General features: G+C 41.1%; 2 protein-coding genes across 2 annotated transcripts; both read right to left on the reverse strand.

Annotated features, from left to right (window-relative positions):
• Positions 1-4,089: 4,089 nt before the first annotated feature.
• LOC136421214 (uncharacterized) lies at positions 4,090-5,871 on the reverse strand. The gene is made up of 2 exons (XM_066408400.1): positions 4,917-5,871; positions 4,090-4,575 (listed from the first exon to the last, which is right to left on the reverse strand). The coding sequence occupies exons 1-2, from the start codon at positions 5,707-5,709 to the stop codon at positions 4,268-4,270; spliced, it is 1,101 nt and encodes a 366-aa protein (XP_066264497.1). The 5' UTR covers positions 5,710-5,871; the 3' UTR covers positions 4,090-4,267.
• A 453-nt stretch (positions 5,872-6,324) lies between these two features.
• On the reverse strand, positions 6,325-11,084 carry LOC136421096 (uncharacterized). The gene is made up of 7 exons (XM_066408245.1): positions 10,998-11,084; positions 10,554-10,704; positions 9,235-9,348; positions 8,809-8,928; positions 8,344-8,466; positions 7,894-8,013; positions 6,325-7,680 (listed from the first exon to the last, which is right to left on the reverse strand). The coding sequence occupies exons 1-7, from the start codon at positions 11,082-11,084 to the stop codon at positions 6,845-6,847; spliced, it is 1,551 nt and encodes a 516-aa protein (XP_066264342.1). The 3' UTR covers positions 6,325-6,844.
• Between the last annotated feature and the right edge of the window lie 765 nt (positions 11,085-11,849).

The raw sequence follows: 11,849 nt of genomic DNA on the forward strand, positions 1-11,849 counted from the left end.
TCTTTTAAATCTGTCTTTAAGAAAAATTTAACCCTGTTGTATCTTAGCTTAACTTTATTCAGGAAAGATGTTATTCAATGCCTTCTTTTCCTGACCTATAAAACCCTCTCTAACAGTATATTCCTAAATCCTGTTGCTGAATTCTTGCTTTTTTTCTAATCAGGCAACAAGTCTGTTCTGCATGATAAGGTCTAATGTTTGAGAACATTATTATTTACCCGCTCAACAATTTTGCCAATAGCCATCTGCTCATTACAGACAGTGTTCCTAAAAGCACAGGACAAAAGAACACAACACAGACACTAGATGATAACATTTCTATAATTATGTATCCTGGATCATTTGTATACGTTCTCCTTGCCATGGATTCATTGTTGAGACGAAAAGGATTGCACTGATTTTTTTTTTTGTATTTCAACAACAAACTTTTTCTTGCTATTCATCTATCTTTTTTTTGAAAGCTGTTTTGCAAAGTATTTATCAATCTTTTTGATTTTTCAATTTCATTCTGTTTCTACACAATCCTATCTATATCCATGATCAAGATTTTGTAGGGCTATTATCAAACAATTCTCATTGATTGTCGAATGTGCAGTTTTTAACTCAGAGCAACTTGCCGTTTCTATTACTGTCAATGGAGCTCAGCTTGGCACTCAAAACATGATTGTTTGAAAACTTCAAAATATGTATATTATAAAATGCTACATAGGTTGGTGCATTGAAACGGTTTCAATAAGTATCTTAAGAAAAGACAAGTAATGATTGAATTTTGAAAGTCATGAATATACAAAACATGTATCATATATTTTTGTATTTGCCCTAAAAGTTGGGCTACAATATTGTCAACAGAATAGTGAAAGTGTTGAACTCAATGAAAGTCAGATTTGTTCTTGCACTACTTGTACTTTTAATTATAACAGTACTGTGTTACCTTTTGACTTATTTCAGTAGAACTATGTCATAGCTGTAGAACTATATAGAAATGTAAAAGAAGATGTTTATTATTTTGTTTCAATGGATGATCATTACTTTTTACACAACAGATAGACACTTCATACACTGTAGCTTTGTACTACCAGATATACTTTATTGTGCGTTTTTAACTGATGGTTACAAAGTTAATTACAATGACAAAACACTGCTACCCAGAAACCGAAAGCACAACAGTTCGTTGTTTGTTCCCACAAGTTGTAATGATAGTGCGATATATAGACAACTTTAATATATCATAAGCTAGACGGCAGATGTAGAATTATGTGTGAGACACAGAATTGATCAAAATACGTCAGAACACAATCCTTATTTCATTCGGGATTACGATACAAAGTAGATCGGTATGAGTCTAGCCAATAAGTTAAACACACACTAGACAAATCAATATGTTTGGACCTATAGTACTTTCTGTAACTGATTGTTTTGTGGACAAAAATAGGATCAAATGTGTATGCTTGAGCCGAAAGGCAGTGTGTCTTGTGATGTCTTGAAAAATCTCTCATATGATATTTCAACACATGACGCCTGACCACTGAAGATGCCAAATTGGCGAAAGTTCCAATTGAAAACAGATATTTTGTGGACAGAAGAAACAACATCTCTATTAAGTTAACAGTAGTATTAGAGCCAACACATTTCATTATATAACATTACATACACTCATTGCAAAGAACTACATTTAAAATCTTTTGTTGATTTACAGCAATGAAATCCTAGCCTGGATATCATACTCTGTAGTAATAGCTATTACTAATAGTATACAGAGAATGGTACCCAGGTTAGCAAGCAAAACGGTGGAGCCAGCGGTTACTACAGAGGAGGGTACCCAGGCTAATGAAATCCAGCAATGCCTGTCTTTTGGGGGGGGGGGGGGGGGGGGCGCACCAACAGCAGATGCATTTACAAATTTTAAAATCATTTCCATGTGTTCATTGGAGAAGGGGCCCTAACAACAGCTTTGGTTATCGACTGATGACTTCCCAAGCTAGTTTAGTGTGTGTCGATTTTACGTTGCATTGTCCAAAATCATCTATTATGAGTTCAAGTGCTCAAGAGAGATGAAAAAAAAAAGAGGAAAAGAGCCTTTGTGAGCCAAAGAGCTACTTTTGGACCAACATCTTACATAATTGGAGAAAGATATCCAAAGACATTACTTTGCAGGATCAAAAATGTGGGAACAAGCATTTGATCATACTGTCGGTACACAGTCCCATAATTTCTGACAGGCTCTCACCCTCACCAAAACTGAGAAGACGATGGCCAGTTTCGTTATACGCGTACAGGTGAAGTGCCCAGTAGTCAGTTACAAAAGGGTTTCCACCCCGTCCTACAGTAACCAGACCAGCGTACCCTAAACCATGCTCAATCTTAAACATGCGAACCACAGTGCCGCTGTAATCCAGAATCTTTACTACTGAATAGTCATACTCAGGCCTGGACAGTGTTGATACCTGATGGTTGTGAAGGACGTCCATCGCAATGCCGAAGAAATTATTGCTAGGAATGGCGGTATGATTTGTTGTTATGTAATGTCCCGTTTTTGTGTACCGAACAAAGAGCCCCGAGGCTGACGGATAACAGTCCTCATGATCAATCGCCCATAGGGGACCATTCCCGTCGAAGGAAATGCCGTCCAGCACAGTCGTCTTGCATTCATTCTCTGACGGGATGGTAGGAAAATTGCGGAGGTGAACGCCTGACATGTTTGTCACTTGAACCCACCCCCTGTTATCGCGGTTAGTTACAAATAGTACCTCGTTGCTAGGCGACACAACAATACCGATTTGTCCGTTGAGCATGCCCGCTTCATATCCCTTTCCACCAGAGATAATTGTCGTGTGCTCGACCTCTTTGTCATGTTTTTCTGAGAAAGAGCAAGAAAAATAGAATTGACACAACTTTAACTATGTACAAGCTAACAGTATGAGCTTGTTTCATTTTTTGTACATCTTGCAGGCTGTAGAGATTTAATTCTCCCTTCTAACGTTATATATTAGGCATGTGCAAAGTATATGTTTGTGTATTACCTTCAGTGCTGGTTGGTTGAGGTGACGTGTAGTCCACATGTTGGGTTCCATCCGTTTGGGATGGGAAGGTTGGGTTCGGCCATGTCTGAGACAAAAACAAAAAGAGTCATCTTGATTAATAATAATAATCAATTGATCAATAATAAGACAAAACTGTCTTGGTGAGTGAAAGCAATCTAAAACCAGATCACCTCAGTGAAGAGCTTATTTTCCACTTATCTTAAGCCTGGATGCCAGACCCCCAATCTCTATAATATAAAACCTGTGAATAAATGTTTCCTGGTGATCCCAGCTGCTGCTCTATTGGTGGTATTCAGGTCACCATTTGAGCGCCTGAGAAATCTGAGATGGATCTGACCAGGGGTCTGGCATGCAGGATACCACTTATTGAGAAAAGAAAGAAAATGCATATGCAGGATAAATCGTATCAGGAAAATTCAAGCTCTTTTTGTCAGGTGCATTGGACATTTAACCACGGTTTAATGTCCTGACGATGTGCTGCTCTTCTTTCCAAGAGCAGGCATGTCTGGTGAGGGGCAGCGGGAGACCTCTAGGTCCGAAGGGAGGGTCAGTAACCACTGGACCACCTGAGCTACTAAGCAATAACAGTTACTGTTGGTTAAAGTCCTTTTTTGTATATATGAGAACTATCATGATAATGTAACTCCTCACCGTTGGCATGGAGCTGTAACTGCTCACCGTTGGCATGGAGCTGTAACTGCTCACCGTTGGCATGGAGCTGTAACTGCTCACCGTCGGCATGAAGCTGTCTTGCTTCCCTGGTATGAATTTTGTAATGATGAGAGCTATAGCAAAAATCAACAGTCCCGCCACGGCTACAAAGGGGACGATGGCACAGGAATTCCTTTGACCTGGAAAGCAAAACGGATAAGTAAAAGAAATACCTGTTTCTAGATCACATCAACACGAAAGGTGGTGGGTACTCTCTCTCTCTCTCTTTCTCTCTCTCTCTCTCTCTCTCTCTCTCTCTCTTTCTCTCTATCTCTCTCTCTCTCTCTCTCCCCTCTCTCTCTCTCTCTCTCGAAGATGATATTAGTGGTGTTTCATAACTAAGTGGAAGAGCTTCGATATGGGTTAGACATCTAGGTACTAATAAGATACGCCAAATAACACTACTACTAGTCACTGGCGAAAAGTAGTGGATGCTACTTGAAACGTCTGACCGTTTCCAAAATCATATTCAGTCACTTGAGTAACTGTAATTTGGCGTAAGTCGAAGAGCTTTGTTAGCTTATCTTACCTCCATTAGCCCTTGGTTGTGGAACGTTTGGGACGTACATGGGGTTGGGTCGTAAAGCGTTCCCACTGTACATAGGGTTTGGAATTAATGCGTTCCCACTGTACATAGGGTTTGGAATTAACGCGTTCCCACTGTACATAGGGTTGGGAATTAACGCATTGCCACTGTACATAGGGTTTGGAATTAACGCATTGCCACTGTGCATGGGGTTGGGAAGTAGTTCGTCTCCCTTGTCAACAGCATCGTTAAAACGTCTTCCACGTCCTCTCATTTCTTTTACTGAAGAAGCTGTATCTGAAATAAAACCAGTGTGAATGTTAGCAAAGGCTGTGGCCTCTCGGTCGGATACCACTTTGGTCAGATTGCAAGAATCAAATGGACTTTGGGGAGGACTTTTGCTGTTGATAGTCAAAGAAAAATCTAAGTAGTCCTACATTTTCTCCACTTGTGGGCCCTGAATAAACTAACACACTTTGATAATGACTTCATTACTAAAAGAAACAACAGTTACTGTTCTGATCGCAATGGTTTCATGAAGGATTTTTTTGCCATATCAGTGGTTGAAAACGTGACTGTAAAACGCAAGGAATCTTGTGACTCATTAGTAAGTTGTGAATGTGAAGAAGCTAACGTACCAGAACTGATGTTGGGTTGTCCACAGATGCTCTGGAAGCTGTCAACATTTTGGTTTTCATAATGCCCTTCATCTTCATCGTTCGTACCGGCTTGTGGTTGGACATCAAAGACATCCCCTTGTTCGTCATGGGTCCTGTTGTGATCATGCAAGACTGCATGTGGAAGGATAGACTCGTCATGTGACTTGACTTCACTCTCTGTTCTGTTCTGACTAGAGTTTTCTACATTCTCCAACCGTTTGACGCCAGTCTCTGTTTGAATTTCATCGTGATCGATGATTTCTGCTTCGCTGTTTGCCCCACAGACCTCGTCAGGTGGCCTGTCCATTCTGGCATCGTCGACATCTTGACCGCATTGATAAAAGGTGGATACTGCTTCTTTGTGGCAGGCCCCCCTCAGCTGGTATTGCATTACGCTCTCCGCGTTATGAATTTCAGTATCGTAGATGTCTTTTGACGGGGATTCTCCTGCTTCTATGGGTGGATTATCAACATAAAGTGCTTGATTCCGTTCAGTTTTGCCAGCGTTTGTATAAGAAGTACAAATTACCGGTAGCGATGAACGGTCTTCGCTGTTGTCAGGGCTGAAACCCGGTTGGTCATCTTGGTCAGAGTGTTCAAACAAAGCGTCGCTATGGACGTCCCGTAGCGGGTCTTCCACGTGGGCAGGTGAGGTGTCCGTCTGTCCCTCTAGACTGGCCTGGTGCCCGCGGCGCTGAAGTTGAGTTCCATGCTGAGCCACAAGTTCTGTTGTAGAATCAGGGTCAGGCAGGTCTGCTTGTGCGGCTAGCATGTTGGCGGATATCTATAGCCGGTGCCACAGTCAGAATTGTCAACTGTCTTCTTCATTGGATCCATCAAAAATCTTAATCAAAGCATCTACAGATGGAGCCGAATGCATCTAAACTTTAAGTCTATTACATTAAAATTGCAACATTTTTCGTTTTCATCTGAAGAAAAAAAGCTATCAGAAAGCGTGCAATATCAAGAAAGCCAGTCTTTAACTGTTTCGTGGTTCTGCGATAGAACTGTTGATATGACCTACTTGTAGCCTAATATATAGTTGTGGAACAATCAAATTGGTCAGCAGACAATTATTCCATACAATTTATGGTTTGTCAAGCTAAATACGTCTGGCCAATTTTCATAACCTGGATTGATAGATATTAAAAGTATTACAAAAACCAATCGGTGTCGAATGGTTCTGTGTTCAATCTTAAGCTTGATTTTTTGGACAATGGATATGGCGTTAATATGTAAGATACAATGTATTTCATGCAGATGATATCAAACCTGTAGTACAAATACTGTTGTGATTATGCTATCATAGATTGTGAGAATAATTACAGTTTATGTATTTGGAAGAATTCTCCGTCAGAAAAAAAGAAATAACGATGGACGATTCTTACAATGTAGTTCTAAATCGTAATTGTTTATTGGAAAATAAATTTATTGCGACACCATATACTTCCCCACAGATCAAGATGTTGTCAGTATGGTATTAATCTGTGTAGCCTTTTTTATGTTCTTTCATTCTGTGACAATTGTTGATATGGATTACTTATCGACCCAAATACATATAGTTGTGGAACAATCAATTGGCCAGTATAGACAATCCTTATTTCAATTGGGATCAAAGCAGATCTGAATGAGTCTGACCAATAAGTTAAACACATACAAGACAAATTAATAGTCGCCATTCTGGGACCTCCGTCTCCTCTCTCTATATATATGATATTGATTATTTTGCAGACAAAATTGGATCAAATGTGTCTGCTTGAGCTGTCCAGCGTTTTGTGATGTTTTGAAAATGTCTTACATAAAATGGCTGGTGCAAAAAACTTGACTTGATTTGACTAAGAAATTGAACAGATTGTATTGATTTATAGGACGCAGTCTCTATCCATTATTGGTAGCTTCTGTCTCACTTAGTCTTCAAATGAGATACAGTATTCTTCGACCATAGTTTCAGGAGCCAAGGAACTGAACACGCCGTAGTGAACATCATCAAAGAAAAATCCCTGAAAACCTGCATCATAATTTGTATGTCTTGGTTGAAACTTGAGCCTATTGACGTTCTCGTAGTCCCAGCCATTGTCATATCTCGCCGTCTGAAAATACGCCCCTCCCGAATACGTGTACGTCCCGTCGACACTGTACCGCCACATGTCCATGTAGTCTATAGGCAATGCCGTGAGGGTCATTTCTAGCTGATGCCATGTCTGCAAATCTAAACCTGTGACAATGTTGTGGAATTCCGAACTCCATCCACAGTTTCTGACTTCCGCACAGAAAGTATAGTTCGGCGCACTTTCTGCAGTTCGGACGGTTATGCCTTCCGGTAGTGCATATACCTCTAGATAGTTAGATGCGCGGTCACTTCCGGCTGGATTCCCAGCCACTACTGCTACTCTAGACCCATCCCCGTTTGGATTTGCTGCTTTGAACCAAAACGATGCAAAGAATGAATCAGCCGTTGCCTGATAGCTCCCATCTCTCCGTCCAGCTGTTGCGTTAAGCGGGGCAGTGTATGGTGTACCTGCCCCTGGACTGTCATAGCCTCTCTTGAAATGCCAGGAATGATAACCTAAGTGTGATGATACATTAGAGACGGCCTGGCCGCCATTTTGTTGACCTCCACAGGAGGATGTAGGGAAGGGATAGTTGTCAGGTTGCGCACAGTCATTGGTCAAGCCAGACCAGCTGCTGTCAGAGATGCTGCTGCCGACGAACCAGCCATCTTCTTGATTCTCACAAAGTAGCACTGGTAGGTATAAAGAAAAAGAATAAGATAGAGAAATTGTTAGCTCGCTGTTAAGCTTCATGACTAGCAGCTAGCTGGTTAGTAATACATAAACATTCAAATTGAATATCAACAGGTTCTCCTGAAGCTCATGCCAGTATTGGGTTGAGCTGACAAATCCCTTTAATGTGAAACTCCTGTACCTTCTGGTGCTTGGAATCATTACTAGCTCACCTTGACATGAATCCAGGCCATCTCCCGTGTACCCGGGTCTGCAGGTACAGGTGTAGTTCCCTGCCAAGTTGATGCAGTCAGCAAATTCGTGACAGGGTGAAGTCAGACACTCGTCTATGTCTATCAGCAGTAAACAAGGACAGTAAAAAAACTTACACTTACTTTATTGAACAACCAGAATTAAAACATCTATTTTCATTTCAACGGAATACACCCTCACACACACACACACACACACACACACACACACACACACACACACACACACACACACACACACACACACACACACACAGATCACCCCCTCTCTCTCTCCGTGTATATGCATGCATTAACATTAACCCACCATACTATGGTTGATATTCATCACTGTGGCAATGCTTATTTGACCATCATTGCCATTACCATGGATTAAAAACATCATACCACTCGTACCGCGTCACTACTTACCTACACAACCTGTACCATTTGAGGTGAACCCGAACTGACAACTGCAGTTGTAGCCGCCAATGGTGTTGATGCAGCCCAGCGACTGAGGACCACAGATGTCCTCTTCTTCACATTCATCTATGTCTGAATAAAAAACAAATAATTGTAATTATATTGTTTGTGATAGAGAGCATGCCTTTATAGCAATACTTTGGTTGGAACACACATTGCGAAGCAGGTCAAAATTTACTGATCATATGCAATCAATCAGTCAATCAATCATTTAACCAACCAGCCAACCAGCAGCCAACCATCCATCCATTCAACCAACCAACCAACCAACCAACCATCCAGCTAGCCAGCCAGGCAACCAACCAACCAACCAGCCAACCAACCAACCAACCAACCAACCAACCAACCAACCAACCAACCAACCAACCAACCAACCAACCAACCAACCAATACGTTTTAGCAATGGTAAGTCACCTGTGCATAATTCAAGTCCATCGCCTTCGTAACCTTGGTCACACTGACAGCTGTAGCTCCCTGCAGTATTTTGACAGGTCGCTAGATAATTGCATTCGGCGGTCTTGCATTCGTTTACATCTATTTAAGAGAAAATGTTATGTTTGAGTGTTTCAATTAGGATTTTATCTTTATTAACGCGTAGTTTACTATGGGCTTTCTTTAAGACTTCCTGCTTGTGTTTGTCTATGTCAAAAGGTAACGTTATGATTTTTTGTTCCGCAGGTAGGTGTTGGTATGTCTGCTAACTGTGTACTTGATAACTTACATGAATTGTTTTCCAAATTTTTAGTTTTGGATTCTTACATCACGCTGTAATCTTCCATTAAAAAAACACACAAGAAAAACAACAATGCTACAAAGAAAGGACTAAAGCAACTGACGAACCTGCCTCGCAACTGTCGCCCTCCCAACCTCCCTTGCAGACGCAATATCGTCCGTCGGTCGCCTCAACGCACACTCCGCTGTTTTGACAGGGTTGATCCTTACACCATGTTTGCCCTGCAGACACCAGCAAACAGAGATAACGACCATAGCAATACATCAACAGGCTACAATCTAACAAACTATGCTGCTTTTTGCATGGATTGTGTGGTCTAAGGGCTATAGAAACGGGGATCGGCGCGACCCTAAACATGATGTAGAAAGGATTTTTTACGTACCTTATGGCATAGCTAATTGGGTCTTTCTTGTTGTGACGACATTGTTTTATTTCCCATACGGTGTTCTTAATGATCGTTAATCGATTTTAGAACGGTAGTTATCACGAGTACTGTTTGTCGTACAGCAGACTCGAGACAGTCCAAACTAGGTCAATGATGGGTGTGGTTGCATTAAGTCCTTAGTCTAAGCACTGAGGCGTTTGTAGCTAGAACATGAACATAATTAGACACGACGCTATTTGATACAGTTTGGTATGTTTTTCCAGATCTATGACAAGTTTAAGTGGCTGTAAAGACAAAAGTAAAGTATAAAATGTTGAAGTCAACACAAGTGTAAGAAGATCGACATCTAATCAGACATTGCATGTTATCACGTTGAGTGAAATAATTGGATCAAATAAATCTGTCCGGATATGCAGCTTTATCTTTTCAGTACAAACCGGGTGTGCTACGACATGAGGCGGTTTACCAGGTATACAATACAATCAGACAAATAGATTTAGAAATGACGAGAAATGTACATAAACTATGATCCGTTAAGATATAGAGCGCTCTTACCTTCAGTTTGACCCGTCGCCGCCGATGAATCCTGCACTTTCCATACTGTTGCAGGTAGTAAAAGTAAAATCAAAACGGGTTATAGTCAACAAAATCTGTACTTCTCCAAACGGAAAAGAAGACAAACATGTCTAATGTTCACACTGTATGAAAAAATCAAGTTTCAAAGTTGAAAGCTCCGGGACAGGTACCCGGAAACTAGAAATTTGCGGATGTGGCGACGCGGACTCGCCTATCCGGGGCATGGGAATACCCGTAAATCTACGGTAACGGACCACCTACTGAAGGCGTGTTGAAGGCTTGTATATTCACACACACACACACACGTCATCATTCTCTGAATTGAAATTTCAACTTGTTGAATAATGCATACGTTTTTATTTCTAAGAATATAACTATATTATAGATGGATACATCAATGTGTGAATAAGTTACTGAAATGCAAGAATAATGAAATACAAAAGTACGAAGAGCGAATCAGCTTACAGGTTAAAGACACGCAGGCGAGGATTGCGATCTGCAGCAGAATGACGCTGATGAACATGAGGGACTTGGAGCTGATGTTTCTCCTCCTGGCCTGCTGGCGTCGCTGTTTTCTGCGCTTTGCAGAGTTCACGGACCAACTTCTCTCCACTTCCTATGAGGGATTGCAAAACTATAGATCATCTGGATCCAGAAAACAACGAAATGTAAGCCGGCATATCTTTTATACAAACTTTATACCTGCATCTTGTGCATCTTTTCCCCATGTTTGGTTGAAAAAAAATCTGGTACCTAATGGTTCACTGATTGCCGAAATACTCCTACACCTGCCCCCTGCCACCTTCACAACAACAGACTGTCACTAAATTCTACATAGCCTGCGAGTGGCCTTCATACATAAACCTTTTTGAAACTCTCCAACATTGTACATGCACAGGACATAGATACCTCATCGTCCATTCTGTAAGGTCTTGCAGGTCCGCCGTACATGGGATTGACCCACTCTTTTTCCTCAAAATCGACGTGCCTCGACATATCTAAACCTTATTTGTGAAAACCTAAAGGTTATAGTGGAATTTCGTATACTGCTGACTGTATATCATGCGATCTTATCAGAGCATGTTAAGTACTCATGAGTACGTACCTAGTAAACAGAGTGATCCACTTGGCTTATACGTAAGTGGCTGAGTGGTTTAGTGTATTGCCTCATGTTTAAGGATACAACATAACGTATTCGCAGATTGGATCGGGAACAGGTACTAACACCAAGGACACTGGTTATAACAGTAATCAACTTGACAGGTTATACGTCTTGTATGTTTGTAATGCATTGCATACCCAGTAAACCGCTCATGGCGTAACACACTAGGTTTGTACTGAACACTACAAGCTGCGAATTCGGACAGATTTATTTGATTCACTCACATCGTGAAGGATTATTTTCAAACAACCGTAATACCCACTGCATGATAGACTGATTTATTTAAAATGTTCAGCTAATGAATATACTGTTTTGACCCTACGGCCTTCTTCAGCTAGCAATGACCAGTTGCCAATACTACTGGCGGACATTGCTACAAGTAAAATACTGCCAAGTTTCTGTGCTTAAGTGGTCCCTCAGAAAACTTTTCATTGTTTCCAGGCAACATATTGGCCAAACCCGTATCATATGTGAGTTGTTGGACATTGATGAAGAGTAGCTGTAATGAGAACGTATTGATCGCCGTACCTCTGGGCGGGCCTCCAGGGATGGGGGGGGGGGAAATAAAAGGTATCACAAAAACCCCTCTGGTACACTGA

This window comes from Branchiostoma lanceolatum, chromosome 15 (genome assembly GCF_035083965.1).
Source record: "Branchiostoma lanceolatum isolate klBraLanc5 chromosome 15, klBraLanc5.hap2, whole genome shotgun sequence".
Taxonomy (NCBI): Eukaryota; Metazoa; Chordata; class Leptocardii; order Amphioxiformes; family Branchiostomatidae; genus Branchiostoma; species Branchiostoma lanceolatum.